This window comes from Corvus hawaiiensis (assembly GCF_020740725.1).
Source record: "Corvus hawaiiensis isolate bCorHaw1 chromosome 34 unlocalized genomic scaffold, bCorHaw1.pri.cur SUPER_34b, whole genome shotgun sequence".
Lineage (NCBI taxonomy): Eukaryota > Metazoa > Chordata > Aves > Passeriformes > Corvidae > Corvus > Corvus hawaiiensis.
In genome coordinates, this window is record NW_025963256.1 from 32,749 (window position 1) to 52,062 (window position 19,314).

The window sequence follows — 19,314 nt, forward strand, 5'->3', positions numbered from 1 at the left end:
CCCCCCCGCAGCACCCCCAGACCTCCCAGAGCTGCTCCCAGTTTGGCCCAGTCCATACTGGGAGCCACAATCTCCACAAAATCCGGGGCTTCTCCCACACGTGAACCCCCAAATTCCCCAATTTCCCCCCAATTCCCCCTTTCCCGACCCCCCTTTCCCCACCTGTGGGACCCTCCCCGTGTCCTCCCCAGCCCCGTTCCCGTTCCCGTTCCCGTTCCCGTTCCCGGTTATTTTTATCCCATTCCAGCCCCTCCGGGGGTCGGTCCCGGGTCCTTTTTGGGGCCGATCCCGGGCGGTTTTGGGGCCGGTCCCGGTAGGATCGGGGCCATTCCCGGGTCCTTTTTGGGGCAGTTTTGGGGCCGTTCCGGGGTGGAACCGGGGCCGTTCCGGGGCCGTTTTGGGGCCGTTCCCGGTGGGATCGGGGCCGTTCCGGGGCCATCCCGAGTGGAACCGGGGCCGTTTTGGGGCCGTTTTGGGGCTGGTTTGGGGCCGTTCCCGTTGGAATCGGGGCCATTTCCGGGCCCGTTCCCGGGCGCTTTTGGGGCCGATCCCGGGCCGGTTCCGGGGCTGTTTTGGGGCCGATCTGGGGCCGTTCCCGGGGCTGGTTATAGGGTAGTTTTGGGGCCGTTCCGGGCGGTTTTGGGGCCGCTCCCGGGCGGTCCCGGCGCCTCCGGTGCCAAATCCCGGCGCATTCCCGAGCGCTGCCTCATGCCCCCCCGCCCCTCCCCGGGCCCCGCGCCACGGCGGGGGCGGGAGACACCCAGGGGACACCCGGGGGACCCCCAGGGACCCCCACTCAGCCCGAGGGGTGCCCGCGATCTCGGGAGTGGGGGCGGGGCGGGGGTGACCCCCCCCAAAAGGGCGGATCGGGGGGGGAATCCGCTCCAGCTGTCACCTCCAGATGTGGTGGCACCGCTGGAAGGGACACGGAGGGGGTGGCAGCGCCTTGGGGGGGGGGGTTGGGACACTTTGGGCCCCCTCCAGAGCGGCGGGAGGGGGAGGGGAGGCAGGGAGCGGCCCCCCCGCGCGGGGGGATGTTTGGGATCGGCGCTGTTTGGGATTTGGGATGTTTGGGATTCCGCGCTGGCCCGGGGCCACCGGCGGGGCGGGGGGGCCGTGCCAGGGGACACGTGGGCGACAACGGGGGGGTCACAGGGGGGTGTGGGGGGGGCAGCGGGGGGGGCACCCCCAGAATTCCCGAATTCCCGGGGACGGGGCTGTCCTGGAGAGCCGCGGGACGGGGACGGGGACAGGGAGGGGACAGGGACGGGCGGGGAGGCAGCGGCTGGTGGCACCGGGGTGGTGGCAGCTCACGATGGCACCGGCCAGGGGCACTTTGGTGGCACCTGGGTGGGGCTCAGCCTGGCCGTGGCACCGCCCAGGGGCACCTGGTGGCACTTTGGTGGCACCGGGGTGGTGGCAGCTCACACGGTGGCACTGCCCAGGGGCACCTGGTGACAGCCGGGCGTGGCCCAGCTCGGCCTGGCGGTGACACCTGGTGACACCTGGTGACACCGGGGCGTGGCCCGGCTCAGGGCGGCCCCGCCTGGCAGCGCCTCGGAATCCCCGGGCGGTGCCACGCCCGTGCCAGGTGTTCCCGTGTCGCGGTGTCCCCGTGTCGCGGTGTCCCCGTGTCCATCACGATGTCCCCACGTCCCCTCCGCTGCCACCAGCGCCCCTCGGTGGTGTCGGGGCTGCCCCGTGTCCCCCTGTCCCCTCCCTGTCCCCTCCGTGTCCCCCCCTTGTCCCCCCCCAGCCCCGCCAACACCGCGGAATTTGGCACCGGGACGGGGGCGGCCGAGGGGCCCCGGGGGGGACACCGGGGAGGGGACAGCGACACTGCCCGAGGGGGGAGCAAGGGGACAAAGGGGGGAGAGACACGAGGGGGGACATTGGGGACAGCCCCGGGGGGGACATTGGGGTCAGTGCTGCGGGGGGGGTGGTGCTGTCCCCACCCGGGGGTGACTCAGGAGGGCGCGGCTGTGGAAAGGAGGAAACTGGGCAAAAACTGGGGAAGCCTCCCAAAACCGCTCCAGAATAACCCCAAACCTCTCCAAACCCATCTGGAATATCCCCAAAACCCCCCTGAACATCTCCAAATCTCCCTGGAATATCCCCAAACCCCCCCCAGCCCCTCAGAATATCCCAAATTCCCCCCAAAACCCATCCCAAAAACCCCAAACCACTCCAAACTCTCGCCCTGTTCGAAGCTTTTTTATTGGATCGGGGCTGGAGAACCGGAACCCCCCGAGGTGGGGAAGGGCCCCGAAATCCCAGGATTTCACCCCAGAACTCCGGGGGGGTCACTTGAAGATCTTGCCCTGGTTGAAGGGCTTCCCCACGTGCCGGAATTCCCCTTCCCACAGGAAATATTCCGTCACCAGTGTCCGGCACTCGGCGCTGTCAGGGTCCAGCTTGCGCCACGTGTAGGACTCGTAATCCACCTGCCAGTCCGGGCACAGCTGGGAAATGGGGAAAAACCAGGGAAAAATGGGAACTAGCAACAAAAAATTGGGATTTCTGGGAAAAAAACCCCAAGAAAATACGGGATTCCCAAGGATTTTTGAGGCTTTTGGGGAGGTTTAGGGAGGTTTTTGGGGTGTAGGAGTCGTGATCCACCTGCACAGCTGGGAAACAGGGAAAAACCAGGGAAAACCACCAAAAAAATACAGGATTCCAAAAAACTGGGGACTTTTGGGATATTTTTGGGGGGGATTTTTGGCAATTTCTCACCATGGCACCAGATTTTTGGGGATATTTTGGGATTTTTTGGGAATTCTCCCCGGGAAGGCCAGCTCCTCCCCCCGCAGCCCCCAGAGCCCCGATTTTGGGGACATTTTGGGGTATTTTAGCGGGGTTTTTTCAGGATTTTCTCTCCATAAACCCCATTCTCTGGACTCCAAGGAACGTTTTAGGGAACATTTTGGGGTTTTTTGGGGAACTCTCACCGTGAAGGCCAGCTCCTGCCCCCGCAGCACCCACACCCCTGAGATGCTGCTGTCGTGGTCGCTCCCGAACAGCACCACGGAGGCGAAGGCGTTCTTCCGGAGCTTGTCCAGGCGCTGGAACATCCCTGGGAAATGGGAAAAAAACAGCAAAAACGGATGGAAAACCGACAAAAGGGACTTGTGCAGGCACTGGAGCATCCCTGGGGCATGGAAAAATGGTAAAAAGGGATGGGAAATCGGGAGAAAAGGGACAGAGAATGAAGGGAGAAGGAGAAGAGAAAAAAGAGGGAAAAGAAGGGAAAAAAAGAGGGGAAAAAAGAAGGGAAAAAGAGAGAAGGAGCAGAAAGGGCAAGAAAGAAAGAAAGGAGAGAAAGGGGAGGGAAGGGCAGGGAGGAAGAGGAGGAAGATGAAGAGGATGATGAAGCTCACGAAGATCGGGCTGAGCTCCTCGGGGAAGGGCAGGGACGGGGCGACAGGAGGGACACGAGGGTGGGGACAAGGACTGGGATGAAGATGACGATGGCGAGGAGGAGGCCGAAGGCTCACCGGTGATGAGGTTGCAGCTCATGAAGGTCTGGCTGAGCTCCTCGGGGTAGCGGTACTGGCAGTACCACAGCGACCACCCCTCGCGGTCAAAGTGCTCCCAGAAGTGGGGCAGGGCCACCCCCAGCGTGTCCTCGTTGGAGTATTTGCGCTTGAACTCGTCCAGGACGAAGGGACTGGGGACAGAGGGGACAGACGGGTCACTCAGCACCCCCAGAGTGGCCACAAACCCCCCCAAAATGACCCCAAACCCCCCCAGAATGACCCCAAGCCCCCCCAGAATGACCCCAAACCCCCCCAGGTGCCCCCAAACCCCCCCAAAATGACCCCAAACCCCCCCAGGTGCCCCTCCAGTGACCTCAGACGTCCCCAGGACGGCCCTAAACCCCTCCCCAATGTCCCCAATCCCCCCAGGTGCCCCCCCACCTCTTGGGCAGGTGGGCGAAGGGGTCCTTGGCCTTGGGCTCGGCTGCCAGGACCTGCTCGCACTCGTCCAGGTCCTCGTCCGGCTCCGGCCGCTTCTCCTCCTTCTTGGGGGGCTTCTCCTTCTTGGGGGGCTCCTTCTCCTTCTTGGGGGTCTCCTTCTCCTTCCGGGCCTGGCTCTCCGCAAATTTCTTGGCTGTCCCACCCCAAAAATCAGCTTAATTTGGGTTTTTTTTCATCCAAAAAAACCCCTTAAAATTCCCCTAAAATTTGCTTTTTCTGCCCTTTTTTAAGTCCAAAAAAAGCCTTTTAAATCCCTTTTTTTCCTTTAAAACGACCCTGAAATTTCCCTTTTTCCACCCTTTCAAATCCCTAGAAAAACCCTTTAGATTCCCCACAAAAACCCTAAAACTGTTTTTTTTTTTTTTTCTTCTCAAAAAAACCCTGAAGTCCCTCTTTTTTCCTCTTTAAATTATCCCTGGAGCAGACACAAGATCCCAGGAAGGTCCCCAGGTGTCCCTGTCCCCCCCTGGTATCCCCTCACCGTCGAACTGGGCCATCCTCTGGCACAGCTGGACCTCTCCCAGGACAGCCTTGAACTGGGGCTGGTTCAGGCAGGTCAGGAACCAGCGGTTCACGTTCCCGAAGGGACCCCGGAACGCGGGGTCAAGGACCTGGAAAGGGACAGTGACAACCCTAAATCCCTCTGGGACACCCCAAAGCGCACCTGGGACAGTCCAAATACCCCTGGGAGCCTAAAAACCCCACTGGAACGCTGGATCCAGCGCCTGGAAAGGGACAGCGACGCCCCTCGGAGCCCCTAAATGACCCCAAGTCCCCCCAAAACCCCATAAACGACCCCAAAACCCCGCAAGTGACCCCGTACCTGCTTGTAGAGCCAGAGCAGGGCGCACACCAGGCTGATGTCGGCCAGGCTGACCCTCTCCCCCACCAGGAAGGTTCTGGTCTTCAGGTGCCCGTCCAGGACCCCCAGGACCCTCCTGACCTCCTCCTTCGCCACCCTCGGTCGCCTGGGGGGCACCAAAAATTGGGGAAGGGGCTCCAAAATTAGGGAGGGGACCCCAAAACCACTCCTACCCCCCTAAAAAACCCCAAACCCCCTGAAATCTCCCCCAGGAGAGAGGCCAAAAAAAGCCCCAAACCCCACCCAAATCATACCCCAGGACCCCCCCCCAAAAAAACCACCGAAAAGCTCAAAAAAAATTCCAAAAAAATCCAAGAACCCCCCCCCCCAAACCCCCTAACCCCCCCCTCGAGTCCCCCCAGACCTGTTTGTTGTAGTGCAGGATGCCCAGCGTGGGGAACACCCAGGTGCTGGCCGGGGGCACCACGTCGCTGTCGGCGAAGTTCACCCACTGCAGCACCGCGGCCGCCGCCTCGGGGGTGCTGCCCCGCAGCTCCTCCGTGCTCACTGCAGGCAAAGGGGAACTCATCAGCCACGAGGGCTAATTAACCGCGTGGCACAAAGCTCATTAAGGGGTCAGTGAAGCCAGGGACCCCCCCTGACCGTAGTAGGCGATGGCGTTGCTCTCGAAGACGCAGAAGCCGTCGTCCCCCTCGAACGCCGGAACCTGGGACCGGGGGATTTGGGGTGAAAACCCCAAATTCCCACCACCCCAAATTCCCCAAAACCCACAGCCCAAATCCCCCCAAAACCCCAATTTCCCCAAAAACACCAAGCCTCCTCAAATCCCCCCAAAACACCAACCCCTCCCACCCCAAATTCCCCAAAACCCCACCACCCCAAATCCCCCCAAAACCACCAATCCTCTTCCAATCCCCCCAAAACACCAACCCCTCCCACCCCAAATCCCCCCCAAAACTCAACCCCAAGTTCCCCCAAAACTCCAAAACCAACCCAACTCACCGCCAAAACCCCAAATTCCCCAAAAAGCCCAACCCCAAATCCGCCCAAAACCTCAAACCTTCAATTCCCTAAATTCCCCCAAAAAACCCAAATCCCCCTAAACCCCACCTGAAACTGCCCAATTTTTGGCGTGCAGGGCTGGAACCCAAAACTCCCAAACCCCAAATTTTTGGGGTTGAGGCCCCACCTTGCCCACGGGGAACTTCTGCAGGAACTGTGGGGTCCGGTTGGTGTGGCCGAAGTGGAAATGGGGCGGCCCCGAGAGCACCCGGAGCCGAGCGCCCGAGTACTGGGCAGCGATGAGGGCCTTGAACGCCCGCCAGTTCTCGGGGTACGTGTACAGGGTCTGCGGGAAACGGGGTCACGGCTGTCCCCAGGGGTCCCCAAAGCTGGGGGACACCGGGGTGGCACAGGGCGCCCCGAAAAGGGGACTCAGAGCTGGGTCCTGCAGCGCTGGGCAGGGACTGGGGCCTTGAAAAGCCCCCAGTCTTTGGGGCGGGTGGGCAGGATCTGGGGGAAATTTGGGTCAGGGGATCCCCAAAATGTCCCCAAGGGTGCGGGGAAAACGGGGGTGACAGGGGCTGACCAAGGGTCCCGATCAGGGGCACTCAAAGCTGGGTCCTGCAGTGATGAGAGCCTTGAAACCCCCCAGTTTTGGGGGTCTGGGGGGACATTGGGGGGTCACAGCTGTCCCCGAGTGTCCCCAAGGGTGTGGCACAACCCCACACGAGGCGAGGGGACACCCCCAGGCCCCCCCCACCTCCGGGCCCACCCCGCGCTCCAGCCCCGGCTCCCCTCAGGGCCCCCCCCCTCCCTTCTCGCCGCCATCCGCGCCCCCCGGAGCATCCCCGCGGCTCCAAACCCGCCCGGGCCGCATCCTCCGAGCCGTGCAGGTGCCCCGGTGGCGGCGGGGAGGCGCCGGGGCGGCGGGGGGCAGCGGATGGCGGCGGATGGCGGCGGCGGCCGCACTCACCCCGGACACCGCCATCTTGGAGAGCGCGGAGAGAAGGCCGGCGCAGCGGCCGCAAAGCGCGGAGGTGGGGGAGAGAGCGCGACAGTGGCGCGCGGCGCCGCAAAGCACCGACAAGGGGGGTTGCCGTGGAAACCGGGGAGGGGGGATTTAAAAGGGCGATGCCACCTTAAAGCGGCAATGAAAGGGTGGGGCTCCTATTAACATAAGGACCCCCCTCAACTCCAGGACCCCCCCCAAAAATAAGAGGAAAAAGTGGAAAGTGGGAGAAAAAAGGCTTTTATTGGGAATATGGCGGAGAAAGGCAGAGCCCCCCCAGCTCTGGCGGTGGCCCCACCACCCGAACCCCCAAAATCGGGGAGGAGGAACATAAAATTTGGGGAGAGGCAACACGAAATTGGGGGGGGCACAATTGGGGAGGGGTCCCGGCTGCTCCTTGTGCTCAGCTGACGAGGCCTGGGGGGAGAAGGAGAAGGGATGAGAGGGGCAGGACCCCCAAATCACCCCCCCCTCCCAAATTTTAGGGTCCCCCCCACCCCTAAACCCCCCCAAAACTCACCCAGGTAATCGTCCATCAAGGAGCCGATGGCGAACTGGGGAGGAGGGAAGGGGGAGGGTCAGCACAGGGAGGGGGAGAGGCTCACCTGGACCCCCCACCAGAACTGGGGACCCCCCAAAAATTGGGGATTCCTCCCAAAAATTGGGGATTTCCCTCCCAAATTTTGGGATTTCCCATCCCAGGATGGAGACAGGACCCCCCGAATTTTGGGATTTTCCCCCCAAATTCAGGATTGCCTCACTGGATTTGAGGATTCCCCCCCAAGTTTAGCAATTGCCCCAAATTCGGGAATTCCCCCTCCCAAAATGGACACAGAACCCCCCAAATGTCAGGAATTCCCCCCAAATTCCGGGAGCTCCCCCCCTCCCCCACTGACGATGTCGTTCTTGTCCACTCGGGTCCCCACGATCTTGAGCCGGATTTCGTCGTCCTGCTGGATCACGATGTCCTGGGGGGGAGGGGACGGCTCAGGGGGGGCCCTGGGGACCCCCCGGGGGGGGAGGGGGCCTTGGGGACATTTGGGGACCCCCCAGAACTCCCCCGGACTCACCTCGTCCACGGTTTTGTAGCAGGGGGGGTTGGAGTTGGGGTCGAATTCCATCTCGGAGGGGATGGACTGGGGGGGGACAGGGGGGGTCAGGGAGGTCCCCAAAGGGGTTTTGGGGGGGAAAAGGGGTCCCAAGTGATTGGGGGGGTCCCCAAGGGGGATCTGGGGGGAGATTGGGGGTCCCCAAGGGAAATTTGTGGGAAAGGGGGGGAAATGGGGGAAATTTGGGGGTCAGGGAGAGCCTCAGGGGGGATTTTGGTGTCCCCACCCCCCCAGTGACCCTTTCTGGGGTGTCCCCACCCTCCCAGTGACACTTTTTGGGATGTCCCCACCCCCCCAAATGTCCCTTTTAGGGGTTCCCCTCCCCTCCGGTGGCGCTTTTGGGGTGTCCCCGCTCACGTGGCGCGAGATGAAGCAGGACATGGGCCCGATCTCCGTGAACAGCCCGACCTGGGGGGACACAAAACGACAAAAACGGGGGGGTCAGGGCCCTGCAGACCCTCGGGACCCCCTCAGGACCCCATGGGACCCCCAGAAGTGTCACCTTGATGACCTGGGAGACCCCGGAACCCCTCCAAGACCCCCTAAATTCTCACTTTGGGGAGCTGGGTGACCTCGAGACCCCCTCAGGACCCCAGGGGACCTCCCAAACTGCCCCTCTGAGCACCCAGGTGACCTCAGGACCCCCGAAACGGGTCACCTTGTTGACCTGGGTGACCACTGCGTCCACCACCTCGCCCTTGAAGGGCCGGAAGACGATGGCCTTGTAGCGCACGGGGTAGAGCACGAAGCCCCGGCCGGGCTGGATCACCCCGGCGCCGATGTTGTCGATGGTGGTGACGGCGATGACGAAGCCGTACCTGGGGGGGACACACAGGGCGCTCAGAGAGGGGGTCTGGGGAGGGTTTGGGGGGTTTAGGGGAGGTTTGGGGTGACCTGGAGGCATCTCAGGGAGGTTTGGGGGGCTCCTGGGGGTGTTTTGGAGGGTTTGGGGGGCTCCTGGGGGTGTTTTGGAGGGTTTGGGATGGGTTTGGGGGGCTCCTGGGGGTGTTTTGGAGGGTTTGGGGTGATCTGGAGGTGTCTCAGGGAGGTTTGGGGGATTTGGGGGGCTCCTGGGGGTGTTTTGGAGGGTTTGGGGTGATCTGGAGGTGTCCCGGGGCTTTGGGATGGGTTGGGGGTGCCTCAGGGAGGGCTTTAGGGGGTCCCGGGGTTGTTTTGGGGGATCTTGGGGCGTTCCCGGTCCCCCCCGCTCACTTCCCGGTGCAGGTCCCCTCCACCTCGGTGAAGAGTTTCTGTTTGACGGTGTTGAGCAGGTTGGGCCCGAAGTAGCGCGGGTGCAGCAGGATCTCGTGCTCCAGGGAGATCTGGGGGGACACCGGGAGTTACCGGGACCCCACCGGGACCACCCCAACCCACGCTGGGATCCCCATCAGGGCACCGGGACCACCCCGCACCGCCGGTAGGACACCGGGCCCCCACACCGGGGACCCTCGGGACCCCCCCGAGGGGACAGCGGGACCCCGCCCCGGTCTGGCACGTGACCCCCGGTGAGACACGTGACCCTCCGGTGCCGCTCACGTGGTAAAACATCCTCCCGCCGCCACCGGCGCTTCCGCGGCTGCTTCCGCTTCCGCCGGAACTGACGCGTTCCCGCCGCAGAGCACGGCTCTGATTGGTCGCCGAACGCGCAAGGCCCCGCCCACAAACCGGTCGTGCCGCCTCGGAAAGGGGCGCGGCTACGGCCGGAGAGAGGGCGCTGATTGGTCGGTTGGGAGCGATGGGCGGAGACAGGCGGGTGATTGACAGGGAGGGGACCAGGAGTTCCCCGGGACCCCCAAACACCCAGAGAGTCCCGGGACCCCCGAAAGCACCCCCGGGACCCCTCAAGCCGTCCCCCAAACCCCCTCCCAACCCACCCAGACACCCCCAACGACCGCTGGACACTTCCAGACTCTCCTGAGATCCCCCAAAACACCCCCAGGACCCCCCAAACCCTCACCCAAAACCCCTAAATCCCCGTCCCAACCCATCTAGATCCTCCCAGCATCCCCCAAGCAGCCCCCACCACCATCCCCAGCAACTCCAGGACGCCCTGGACACCCCTAAGACCCTCCCAGGCCACCCACACTCCACACCTGCTCCTCCTTTCTGCTCTTTTTTATTACAAATCCGAATTTTCGTGCACACACCCGACCCCCTCCCCCCGCTTCCCCAACCCCAAACCCCAAACCCCCACTCTGGGGAGCCCCTCAGGGGTAGAACCTCCCCGCCAGCAGCCCCAGCCGGTGGATGTTCCTGTGCAGGACGCTGTGCAGCACGGCCAGGTGCTTCCCCACGTCCCCATCCCGCCCGAAGTCCCGGCGGAACACGCCCAGCTCGGGCTGGAAGGTGAATTTCTGGGGCAGGGGGCTGTTCTCCCGCAGGTAATCCCAGACGCTGAGCAGCAGCAGGTGCACCTCGAAGGGCGCCAGCTCCGGGAACAGCTCGTGCATGTTGCCCAGCACGGGGGGCAGCAGGGACCCCTCGGCCAGCAGCGCCACCAGCGCGCACGACGCCCGCAGGTGCCACGGCGAGGCCACCGTGCTGCTGGCCCTGCAGGCGTCCCAGTGGGCCACCAGGCTGGCCAGCAGCCCCCGCAGCAGCACGGAGCAGTAGCAGAGGGCCGGGTGACCGCCGGCCACGAGGCGGAGCAGCGGGAAGAGCAGCGGGTGCTGGCGGAAGCGCCGCAGGATGCGCAGGTCCCGCTCCACGGTGGCCCGGGCCAGCTCCTCAGGCGGCCAGGCCAGCTCGGCTCCGGCCGCCTCCGGGCACACGGCCTCCACCAGCGCGGCCGCCACCGCTTTGGCCGCCTCGGCGCTGACCCCCAGCCCCGGCCTGGCCGCCCAGGAGCCGCGGCAACAGCGCAGGACGAGGCTCAGGAAGGTCTGGGTGTTGCGGCTCAGCTCCTCAGCTGCGCGCTGACCGGTGCCGGCTGCCGGCTTCAGCCCGCGGCCGATGACCCCGGCGTGGAACACTGACCACACGCCGCCCGAGGTGTTGAGGCCGGCCGTGAAGCGCTGGTTGGTGTCCAGCAGCGACACCGCGGGCGGCACCGGCGCGTCCTCGTGGCCGGGCGGCTCCGCGGTGCCCCCGAAGAGCTCGGCGTTGCGGCCGCGCAGGGCCCCCTCCACCAGCTGGGCCAGCACGGCCTTGGCGGCCGCGGGGGACACGGCGCTGAGCCGGGCCAGCAGCCGCACGCCGGGGGCCAGCGCGGCCGCGTCGCCGAGCCACAGCCCCGCGAAGAAGCGGCGCACGGCCGCCCGCACGGCCGGCAGGAGGTGGGCCGGGGGCAGCGCCCGGGGCAGCGGGCAGGCGGCCAGCAGGCGGCACGCGGCTTCGGCCACCTCCGGCCGCGGGTGCAGCAGCAGCTGGGCCAGATCCGGGAGGTGCCGCGCCAGCGCCGCGCCCAGCGCGGGGTCACCGCCGTCCCCGTCGCCCTCGCGGTGCTGCAGCAGCAGCGCCAGGTTGCGCAGGAGCTGCGCCAGCTGCGGCTCGGGCAGGCGGCCGGCGTGGATCTGCGCCACGGCCGCGGTGATGGCGGCGGGCAGCGGGTCCGGCAGGACGGCGCAGAGCCCGGCGTGCAGCTGCGGCGCCAGCGCCAGCTCCTCGGGCGTCCTGGCCAGCGCCAGCAGGAAGAAAAGCGCCTCGGCCGCGCCGTGGGGGGCCGAGTGGACGGCCAGCAGGGCCAGCAGCTGGTGCTGCCACAGGCAGCGCTTCCGCTCCAGCCGCAGCGTGTCCAGGCACAGCTCCCGCACGTGCGGCCGGAGAGCGTCCAGGAACGGCACCGGGCGCGCCGGACACTCGGCCAGGCTGGGAGAGCTCCGGCCGTGCACCAGTTTGTGCAGGTGCAGCAGCAGCAGCTGCAGCAGCCGCTCGCAGGCCTCGCGGACGCCCTCGTGCAGCGCCGGCCCCGGCGCCGTGATGACCGAGGCGGGCGCGGCCGTGGCCAGCAGGAAGCGCAGCGTCCGCAGCGCCCCGGCCGAGGTGTGGCACAGCAGGTGCACCACTACGCCCACCACGCCGTCCAGCTCGTCCCTGGGCATGGCCGAGAAGTGCTGGTGCAGCTGGTTCAGCACCGGCGGCTTCAGGGAGTCCACCAGCTCCGGGGACACGGTGGCCAGCAGCGTCGGGGACATCAGCGCCAGCTGCAGCAGGAAGGGCACGGTGGCCTTGTGGTGCTCGCGGGTGGAGCCCAGGCTCTCGTGGAACATCCGCAGCAGCTCCTGCTTGATGCTGCCCGCGTGGCGCGAGGCCAGGTGGCCCAGGATGCCCACCACGGACGCGATCTTGGGCACGCGCTTGTCGCCCGTGGCCGTCCCCGCGGCGTCGCCGCCGTGGGCGCAGAAATCCTTGAGGCCGCAGGACAGGACGCGGCTGATGATGGTGCCGGGGAAGGAGGAGCCCACGTGGGCCACCACCCAGTCAAAGTGCGGCGAGTGCTGCACCGACGTGTCCAGCAGCGCGTCCACGCAGGCGTCCGGACAGCTGCCCACCATGGCGGCCAGGCACTGGCTGTAGATGTCCAGCAGCGCCCTGGTGGCCGGACATGACATCCAGAGCTGCAGCAGCTCGTTCAGGCTGGCCGGGGGCGGCACCCCGGGCCTCCCGGCGTACTTGCTGCTCAGCTGCCCCATCAGCTCGCTGGCCCAGGCGGCCACGTTGGGCGCCCACGCCCGCGGGTTGGCGGCCACCAGCTCGGCCAGCGCTCGCCGCACCTCCTGCACCACCTCGGCGCCGGGGGAGGCTTTGGGGGCGGGGGACGGGGCGCTGCCCTCGCGCTGGAGCAGGTGGGAGCACACCTGGTCGTCGAAGAGGCCGCGCAGGTGCTGCAGGGCGGCGTGGCGGGCGGGGGGCAGGCAGCGCAGCAGGCGCAGGGCGCAGCGGGCGTGGGCGGGGGGCGACAGGGGCGTGCCCTGCACCGGGTCCAGCCCGCTCAGGAAGGCCTTGACCTCCTGCGACAGCTCCTGGGCGCTGGGGAGGGGGGAAAAGGGGGTTAAAAGGGGTGGGGGGCAGACGGGAACGCCCCCCGGGGTTACACCTGGGGACAGCGGCACCTCCTGGGCGTTGAGGAGGGGACAAATGGGGTTAAAACGGGGGAAAAAAGGAGGGGGGGGACACCCAGAACTCCCCTCCCCCCAGGGTGTGAGGGGCCGGGCCGGGGTCTCGGAGGGTCCCAGGGGGGCTGAGGGGCAGCGGCGGCGCCCGGGGGTCCCACACTGGGGTGGGGGGGATGTCTCTAACCGGGGAGAACACCGGGAGGGGACGCCCGGCGGCCACTTAAGGGAACCGGGGGTCGCTGACGGGGCCGCTCCGAACCCTACGAGGGGTCCCGGGGGTCTCTATGGGGGAGTCCAGCCCAGCTCCGGGGGTCCCGGGGATCGCCTCTCCCAACCCTGTGGAGGGGGTGGCCCCGAGCCAAGGGCCGGTCCCAGGCGCGGGGGGGCCCGGCGGTACCTGAGGGGGGGCCGGGGGGGGCTGGCGGCGCCCGGGGGGTCGCACAGGGCCGACATGGCGGCGGCGGCCGGGCCGGGCCGTGCGGCTGCGCATGCGCCAAGAGCGCCCTGCCCCGGAAGCCCCCCCACCCCTGCGGCCGCGAACGATGGTTCCGCCCCTCCCTCCATCCCCACCCCGTGGTGTCACCGTTAAAGGTGTCCGCCGGGCGTGTCCCCTCCCCCAGGACAGACACGGGGACAGAGCAGAGCGAGTTTATTGCTGGGGACACTGGTGGGGGACTGGGGACAGCGCCTGGGGACACTGGTGACATGTCGGGGACACCGGGAACAGCGACGGGACAGTGGTGACGTGTTGGGGACACCGGGGAGGGACAGGTGACGCCAGCTGGATGAACTGGTGGCACCGGAGGGGTCACTCCGGTCCCGGTGCCACCTCCGCCATCTCCACGTCGCCGCCGCTGTCCCCTGTCCCCGTCCCGGTCTCCTTCTCCTTCTGCGGCCTCTTCGCTTCGGTCACGGCCGCCTCCAGCGCTGGGGACACACCGGGAGGGGGTCAAAGGCCAGGTACGACCCCCGGTGTCCCTCCCGGTCCCCTCCCCCCGGTGCTCACCCCTCTTGGCCGCCCCCCGCAGCCGCTTCAGCTCCTTCCGCCGCCGCTTCCCCCAGAGCGGGGCCGGCACCGACGAGACCGACCTGCACCGGAGAGCCCCCCGAGACCCCGCCTCAGTCACCGGCACCGGCGGCGACACCGAGGGGACACCGGGGGGGGGAGCGCTCACCGCCGCTTCTGCCGCCGCCCCCGCGCCAGCTCCCGCCGCCGCTTGAAGAGCTTCTTGCGCAGCTCCTGCGGGGAAGAACGGGGATCACCGGGAGGACACCTGGACCGGGGATTACCGGAGTCCCCTCCCCAAACCCTAAGACCGCCCGGTGCCGGTTACCGGGACTCCCGCCACCCCCGGGCCTCTCCCTGCCACGGGGACCCTCCTCGAGCTCCTCCTGGGCCCCCCAGGCCCCCCCAGGCGCCCCGGTCACCGTTCGGGGCCGGTTGATTTTGCCCCCGATCCCCATTGCGCCCCCACGTGTGCGCCGGGCACAACTTCCGGTTTGGCTTCACTTCCGGTCATTGAACCCCGCCCCTTGCGTCCCTCCTGTGAATATCATTGGTCCGTCCCCGCGCGGGGCGGCTTCTGATTGGCTGCTGTGGCGGAAGCTTCGCCCATATTATAAATTCAGTTAGGCCGCGCCCTTTTATTTTTAAAGGGCTTTTATTGGTTGGTGGGCGCCCGCTGCCGTCTCTGATTGGTCGAAAGCGCAGTGGACCCGCCCACAACTGGGATATATAAAAGGGGGCGAGGCGCCATTGTTTCGTCTTTCGGCGTTCGGAGCGGTGGGTGCTGCTTCCGTGTTTGTGGGTGGGATCGGGACTAAAACGGGGCGGGAAACACAGGGACGATCCTCCCGTTCTTGGCGGGCCCTGGCGGCCCCGTGCCGGGGTCTGTGATGTGCGGAGGGAAAGCAGCGACCGGCGCGAAGTCTTCGGTGCCGGCGGTCGCGTCCGCCGGTCCCACCCTCACACGCCGGGACAAGGCCGTGGCGCGCCCCGGGAGCTCCGAAACGCACGGGGCCGCCGCTTAACCGCCGTTTTCTGCTCCGCAGGGTCCGCTGAAGGACGGGGAACGTCGCGGGACTGCGCCGGCGGCAGACGGGCTGGTTTTGGACTTAAAATCGCTAATAAATCTGTCTGAACCACATTGATCTCGTGTCTTCTTTCGGTAGCAGCGCGTCCCGGGGCTGGGGTTCTCCGTTCCCCTTCCCCGCGCAGGGGCCGCTCCGTGACCCCGTTCCCGGCAGTCGAGGGGGATCCGTCCCCCTGGTCCGCCCGTGACGCTGGGATCCGCAGGTCCTCCCAGCCGCCGTCTCGATTATCCCCGCGGGCCAGAGCGGCCCCGGAAACAGCGAGGAGGGTTTCCGGTCCTCCAAGCCGCTGTCTCTATGATCGCCGTGGCGGGGGGAGGAGGATTCCCGGTCCTCCCAGCATCCGTCTCTATGGTTCCCCGCGGGCCAGAGCGGCCCCGGAAAGGGCGGAGCGGCCGCGGCGGGACGGGGGCGATGGCGGTGGACCCGCGCTGGCCTGTGGCGCTCGTCCGCGGCGCCGTCCCGGTAGCGCTTGGGCTGCTGCTGTGGGTGGCGATGGCGGGGGGTGAGCAGGACCGGCAGCAGACACTGAAGGTACGGGGAGGGGGCGGTGGGGAAGCCTCGGGGCCGGGACCGGCCGTGATCTCCCCGTTTTCCCCGTTCGGCAGGTGCAGCCCGGGGCGGACTCCACGAGTTTATCGCAGCGGCGGCGCCACAATGAGCTGATCATGGCGGCGCTGCGCGAGGCGGCCGAGACCGACGACAACGTGGCGCAGCGTCGGGTGCCGTGGCGGAAGTGACGCCAACACCGGGAGACCACCGGGAGCCCCTCAGTCACCGTTTCCCGGTGACCGCCCCCCCCCTCCCTCCCGGAACCTTCCGCGCTTGGCGCGGTTGCACACGGAACTGTTATGCGCGGTTGCGCTCGCGCCCGGACTGTTATAAACCACGGACACTTCCGGCGCCTCTCCTGGTGCTGCCATGTCCCCGCCGGGCGCGGAGGCCGCACCGGGCGCGGTCTCGGTGCCGGGGCCCGGTTCGGCCTCGCCGCGCCCGCTGTTGAGCGGCTGCTGGAGCTGCCGCTTGCTGAGCGGCGCGGGGCTGCTGATGGCCGCCATCTGGATCTACCAAGGGCCGCGAAGCACCATGAGAAAGGGCGTCCCCCCCTCCATGGGCGTCCTCGCCCAGATCATCTTCGCCGCCGGTGAGGGACGGGGGGCCGCGGGAATAACGGGGGTGGAATAACGGGGAGGGGGCGCGGGGGTCGCCATCAGGGAAGAATGTGGGGGTTTCCCATGGTAACGAGGTGGAGAGAGAATGGGGGGGGGGTCTGGGGTTGGGGAGGGACGGGATTCGGGGTTGCCATGGCAACGAGGGGGTCCGGACCTTCAGGGGATGGGGAGGGGGCTCAGGGTCGGGGTGCGGGGTGGGGAAGGGCCCCCAGGTGACCGCCAGGTCTCCCCCCGCAGGTGTGGGGGCCTGGGGCATCATCATCCTCGCCGACCCCATGGGAAAGCAGCGCCGGAGGGAGCCCTAAGGGGGGGCCGCGCCCCAATAAAGCTGCTCGGAGCCCCCCAGTTGTGGTTTTGGGGAGGAGGACACAGGACAGGACAAAGGGAGGGGGCACAGCTCGGGTTTATTTGGGTTTGGGGGAGGTTTGGGGGTGTGTCCCCCTCAGCTCCCTTCTTTCTTGGCCACGATGACGACGGCAGAGGGGACCAGACCTAGAAGGGAGGGAGGACACACGTTGGGACTCCCAAAAAGATCCCCTAAAGTCCTGAAATTACCCTAAAACCACACAGACGTTCCCCCCTGGAAGCCCTGAATCACCCCAAACCTGCTCAGGACCCCCCCAGATTTTCTGGGAATCCCTCAAATAGTGACACCCCTCCAAAAGACCCCTTCTGACCCCCCAAACTCCCTCTGAACCCAAACTCCCCAAACCCTCTTTCATCCTTTGAGGAGCCTTTTCAACCCCAACCTTCCCCTAAATCTACCAAGGCCTCCCAAATGCCCCGAAGCCCCCCCAAACCCCCTCAGCACCCCGCAGCTGCCTCACCCAGCTCCTGCAGGGGTTTCTCCATGTCCTCCTCGGTGAAGAGGCGCCGGGGAAAGGCCGTGCGGAGGCTGAAAGGCTCCGGGGGGCTCCGGGGCTCCCCGTTCCCGCCGCTCCCAGTGCTCCCAGTGCCCGCCGTGTCCCGGTGCAGCTCCACAAAGAGCCGCACGGCCGCCAGCGGCTCCCGCGCCCGAAAGCTCTGGGTCAGCGCCCGTCCGTCCGGCAGCCGGACCTTGGCAAGGGGCGGGGGAAGGTCAGGATCCCTCAGGATCCCCTCGGGACCGCCCGGAATCCCGGGGGATCCCCACAATCCGTACCTGGATCCGGCACTGGTCGTATTCCCGCGGCGCCGGCGGCTCCTGGGGGGTCACCGGGGGCGGCTCTGGGGTGACAGGGGCAAACTGGGGGAGGGACGGGAATCTGTTGGATGCCGGTGGGGCTGGATCCCATTGGATCCTTCTGGGATCCCCAAAACCCCATCGGGATCCCCCCCAGTCTTTTGGAGTCTCCTTTGGGATCCCTCTCACCCTTTGCGCTCGCTCCGCCTTGTCCCGCTCAATCTTCTCCCGCACTCTCTGCCTGGGGGAACGGGAGAATCCCAACATTTTGGGCACGTTCCCCAAAAGTTTGGGGGTCCCCATATTTTAGAGGGTCCCCGGTCCTCTGGGTGGGGGAGTTGGGGAAACCCCCCGAGCTTTGAGGGCTTGGTGATCGTCCTCAAAGGTTTAAGGGTGGGAGTTTGTGGGGGTCCCCAAAATTTGAGGGGGTCCTGAGGGGTTTTTGGGCCCCCCAAAACCTCCTCGGGTCCCGCCAGGATTCATGAGGGCACCTCCCGCGGCTTTGGCGCCCCCTGGCGGCTCGGAGGACTCAGCCCCTCCCGCGGTTTTTAATGGGAAAAGTCCCGAGGGAAAACTTTGGGATTTCGCGAGAATTTTGGGGGGTTTTTCCAACAGATTTTGGGGCCGTCCCCTCACCGAGCCGCGCGCTCTTCGGCCCTGTCCCGCCGCCGCTCCTCGGCCGCCCGGCGCCGCTCCTCGTCCCGGCGCCATTCCCGGAGCTTCGCCAGCTCCTGCCCCCGGCGCCGCCGCTCCCGCTCCTGCCCCGCCTCCGTCAGGAGCCTGGGGGGCCCCAAAACTCAGGGGTACCCCCCTGAACCGCCCCGATCCCCAAAACCCCGGGGGGAATCCCCCAGACCTCCCCTGAACCCCAAAATCCTGGGAAACCCCCCCCCCGAGCCCCCAAATTTCCCTCTTAATATCCCAAATTTCCCCCCTTGAACCTCTACATTTCCCTCTTAATGCCCCTAAATCCCCCCTTGAACCCCCAATTCCCCCCCGAGCCCGTAGAATTCCCCCCTTAGATCTCAAAAATTTCCCCTTGAACCCCCCAAATTCCCCCCGAACCCCCAAATTTTCCTCCCGAACCTTCAGATTCTCCCTTTGAACCCCCAAATTTATCCCCTGAGCTCCCAAATTCCCCCCCCCAGTCCCCCCCAAAATTCACTTCTGGGTCTCGTCCTCCTCCGCCGGCGGCTGCCGGGGCGCCCCCAAGATTGAGGGGAGCCCCCCTAAATCCGGGGGGATTTCGGGGTCCGAGTCCGAGTCGGGGTCGTCCTCGTGAGCCACCAGCCTTGGGGGGAGGGGGGACACGGGGCTCAGGGGGGTCCCCAGAAATTGGGGGGAGGATTTGGGGGGTCCCGGGGGGGATTTTGGGGGTCCCCGCCCTCACCAGTCCATGGCCGGTTCCACTCCGCGGTTCCCGGTCAGCGCCAGCGCCTTCGCCCTGCGGGACCGGGGGAGTCACCGGGGCCCCCCAAAACCCCGGGCCCCCCAATATCCCCAGGGCCCCATTCCCGGCCCCTCTCCCGTTACCGGAGCTACCGGGCACCCCCCGGGCAAGATGAGAACCCCTCCCCCGGTGCCCCCCAGGTGTCCCCGGTTGTCCCCGCGGTGTCCCCGCTCTCACGCGCGCCGGGCACCGAAGCCCATTTCCAGCAGCGTCTCCAAGGCCTGGCCGGGCCCGGCCCCGCCGCCCGCCGCCATCATGGCGGCGCCGGGCGTCGTGTCACGTGGTTGTATCACGTGGTCTCGGCGGCGGCGATGGCGGCCGAGAGGGGACAAAACACGGCGCGAGTGCGCCGGGCGTGAGCGAGTCCCGGCACGACCCCAAAAATTGCCCTAAAGTGACCCCAAAACCCAACCAAAACACCCAAAAAAGCCCACAAAATTCTTGAACTGGGCCCAGATGTTCCTT

The 19,314-nt window shown here is 66.4% G+C and overlaps 7 protein-coding genes, 1 long non-coding RNA gene and 1 other non-coding gene across 11 annotated transcripts; 4 read left to right on the forward strand and 5 right to left on the reverse strand.

Annotated features, from left to right (window-relative positions):
• Positions 1-2,198: 2,198 nt before the first annotated feature.
• Positions 2,199-6,858, reverse strand: EEF1G (eukaryotic translation elongation factor 1 gamma). The gene is given in 11 exon segments (XM_048293142.1): positions 2,199-2,462; positions 2,949-3,073; positions 3,495-3,667; positions 3,918-4,110; positions 4,459-4,588; positions 4,801-4,932; positions 4,934-4,945; positions 5,204-5,346; positions 5,443-5,506; positions 5,990-6,148; positions 6,776-6,858. Coding segments are annotated over 11 exon segments (1,305 nt in total). The 5' UTR covers positions 6,791-6,858; the 3' UTR covers positions 2,199-2,303.
• Positions 6,859-7,035: 177 nt separating this feature from the next.
• POLR2G (RNA polymerase II subunit G) lies at positions 7,036-9,566 on the reverse strand. Of its 2 annotated transcripts, XM_048293133.1 has the most exons (8): positions 9,457-9,566; positions 9,133-9,242; positions 8,579-8,738; positions 8,278-8,328; positions 7,882-7,947; positions 7,708-7,779; positions 7,332-7,365; positions 7,036-7,228 (listed from the first exon to the last, which is right to left on the reverse strand). In XM_048293133.1, exons 1-8 carry the CDS (start codon positions 9,466-9,468, stop codon positions 7,215-7,217), a joined length of 519 nt encoding a protein of 172 aa, XP_048149090.1. In that variant the 5' UTR covers positions 9,469-9,566; the 3' UTR covers positions 7,036-7,214. The 2 variants fall into 2 exon arrangements, with proteins under 2 accessions (XP_048149090.1, XP_048149091.1); XM_048293134.1 differs by lacking the exon at positions 7,708-7,779.
• A 547-nt stretch (positions 9,567-10,113) lies between these two features.
• INTS5 (integrator complex subunit 5) lies at positions 10,114-13,451 on the reverse strand. The gene is made up of 2 exons (XM_048293135.1): positions 13,372-13,451; positions 10,114-12,888 (listed from the first exon to the last, which is right to left on the reverse strand). The coding sequence occupies exons 1-2, from the start codon at positions 13,425-13,427 to the stop codon at positions 10,128-10,130; spliced, it is 2,817 nt and encodes a 938-aa protein (XP_048149092.1). The 5' UTR covers positions 13,428-13,451; the 3' UTR covers positions 10,114-10,127.
• Positions 13,452-13,608: 157 nt separating this feature from the next.
• On the reverse strand, positions 13,609-14,509 carry C34H11orf98 (chromosome 34 C11orf98 homolog). The gene is made up of 4 exons (XM_048293140.1): positions 14,403-14,509; positions 14,150-14,214; positions 13,981-14,063; positions 13,609-13,901 (listed from the first exon to the last, which is right to left on the reverse strand). Exons 1-4 carry the CDS (start codon positions 14,436-14,438, stop codon positions 13,783-13,785), a joined length of 303 nt encoding a protein of 100 aa, XP_048149097.1. The 5' UTR covers positions 14,439-14,509; the 3' UTR covers positions 13,609-13,782.
• Positions 13,847-15,121, forward strand: LOC125320738. Its single transcript, XR_007201270.1, has 2 exons — positions 13,847-13,934; positions 15,027-15,121. It is a non-coding gene; the product is annotated as an uncharacterized LOC125320738 (long non-coding RNA).
• On the forward strand, positions 14,825-14,958 carry LOC125320741. Its single transcript, XR_007201272.1, has one exon. It is a non-coding gene; the product is annotated as a small nucleolar RNA SNORA57 (small nucleolar RNA).
• Positions 15,122-15,400: 279 nt separating the features above from the next.
• LOC125320734 (ubiquinol-cytochrome-c reductase complex assembly factor 3-like) lies at positions 15,401-15,964 on the forward strand. The gene is made up of 2 exons (XM_048293139.1): positions 15,401-15,599; positions 15,674-15,964. Exons 1-2 carry the CDS (start codon positions 15,417-15,419, stop codon positions 15,803-15,805), a joined length of 315 nt encoding a protein of 104 aa, XP_048149096.1. The 5' UTR covers positions 15,401-15,416; the 3' UTR covers positions 15,806-15,964.
• A 22-nt stretch (positions 15,965-15,986) lies between these two features.
• On the forward strand, positions 15,987-16,582 carry DMAC1 (distal membrane arm assembly component 1). The gene is made up of 2 exons (XM_048293141.1): positions 15,987-16,209; positions 16,475-16,582. Exons 1-2 carry the CDS (start codon positions 15,987-15,989, stop codon positions 16,540-16,542), a joined length of 291 nt encoding a protein of 96 aa, XP_048149098.1. The 3' UTR covers positions 16,543-16,582.
• Positions 16,583-16,624: 42 nt separating this feature from the next.
• Positions 16,625-19,253, reverse strand: UBXN1 (UBX domain protein 1). 2 transcript variants are annotated; one of them, XM_048293138.1, is made up of 8 exons: positions 19,027-19,245; positions 18,790-18,843; positions 18,565-18,690; positions 18,036-18,179; positions 17,589-17,640; positions 17,379-17,462; positions 17,065-17,293; positions 16,625-16,729 (listed from the first exon to the last, which is right to left on the reverse strand). In XM_048293138.1, the coding sequence occupies exons 1-8, from the start codon at positions 19,104-19,106 to the stop codon at positions 16,680-16,682; spliced, it is 819 nt and encodes a 272-aa protein (XP_048149095.1). In that variant the 5' UTR covers positions 19,107-19,245; the 3' UTR covers positions 16,625-16,679. The 2 variants fall into 2 exon arrangements, with proteins under 2 accessions (XP_048149095.1, XP_048149094.1); XM_048293137.1 differs by having other exon boundaries at positions 17,379-17,640; positions 19,027-19,253.
• Between the last annotated feature and the right edge of the window lie 61 nt (positions 19,254-19,314).

Bases quoted from the DNA above. Each gene is read 5' to 3' on its own strand.
- INTS5 (XM_048293135.1), bottom strand. From the start codon at position 13,427: ATGTCGGCCCTGTGCGACCCCCCGGGCGCCGCCAGCCCCCCCCGGCCC. The intron at 12,889-13,371 runs GTACCGCCGGGC...CCCCCTCCCCAG, and splicing joins CCCCCCCGGCCCCCCCTCAG to CGCCCAGGAGCTGTCGCAGG.
- UBXN1 (XM_048293137.1), bottom strand. From the start codon at position 19,106: ATGATGGCGGCGGGCGGCGGGGCCGGGCCCGGCCAGGCCTTGGAGACG. The intron at 18,844-19,026 runs GTGAGAGCGGGG...CCGGTCCCGCAG, and splicing joins GGCTTCGGTGCCCGGCGCGC to GGCGAAGGCGCTGGCGCTGA. The intron at 16,730-17,064 runs GTGAGGCAGCTG...CCTCCCTTCTAG, and splicing joins GAAACCCCTGCAGGAGCTGG to GTCTGGTCCCCTCTGCCGTC.
- LOC125320734 (XM_048293139.1), top strand. From the start codon at position 15,417: ATGGTTCCCCGCGGGCCAGAGCGGCCCCGGAAAGGGCGGAGCGGCCGC. The intron at 15,600-15,673 runs GTACGGGGAGGG...CCCGTTCGGCAG, and splicing joins ACCGGCAGCAGACACTGAAG to GTGCAGCCCGGGGCGGACTC.
- C34H11orf98 (XM_048293140.1), bottom strand. From the start codon at position 14,438: ATGGGGATCGGGGGCAAAATCAACCGGCCCCGAACG. The intron at 14,064-14,149 runs GTGAGCGCTCCC...TCTCCGGTGCAG, and splicing joins GGGCGGCGGCAGAAGCGGCG to GTCGGTCTCGTCGGTGCCGG. The intron at 13,902-13,980 runs GTGAGCACCGGG...GTGTGTCCCCAG, and splicing joins GCGGGGGGCGGCCAAGAGGG to CGCTGGAGGCGGCCGTGACC.
- DMAC1 (XM_048293141.1), top strand. From the start codon at position 15,987: ATGTCCCCGCCGGGCGCGGAGGCCGCACCGGGCGCGGTCTCGGTGCCG. The intron at 16,210-16,474 runs GTGAGGGACGGG...CTCCCCCCGCAG, and splicing joins CCAGATCATCTTCGCCGCCG to GTGTGGGGGCCTGGGGCATC.
- POLR2G (XM_048293133.1), bottom strand. The intron at 8,739-9,132 runs GTGAGCGGGGGG...TGTCCCCCCCAG, and splicing joins GAGGGGACCTGCACCGGGAA to GTACGGCTTCGTCATCGCCG. The intron at 8,329-8,578 runs GTGACCCGTTTC...GTGTCCCCCCAG, and splicing joins TGGTCACCCAGGTCAACAAG to GTCGGGCTGTTCACGGAGAT.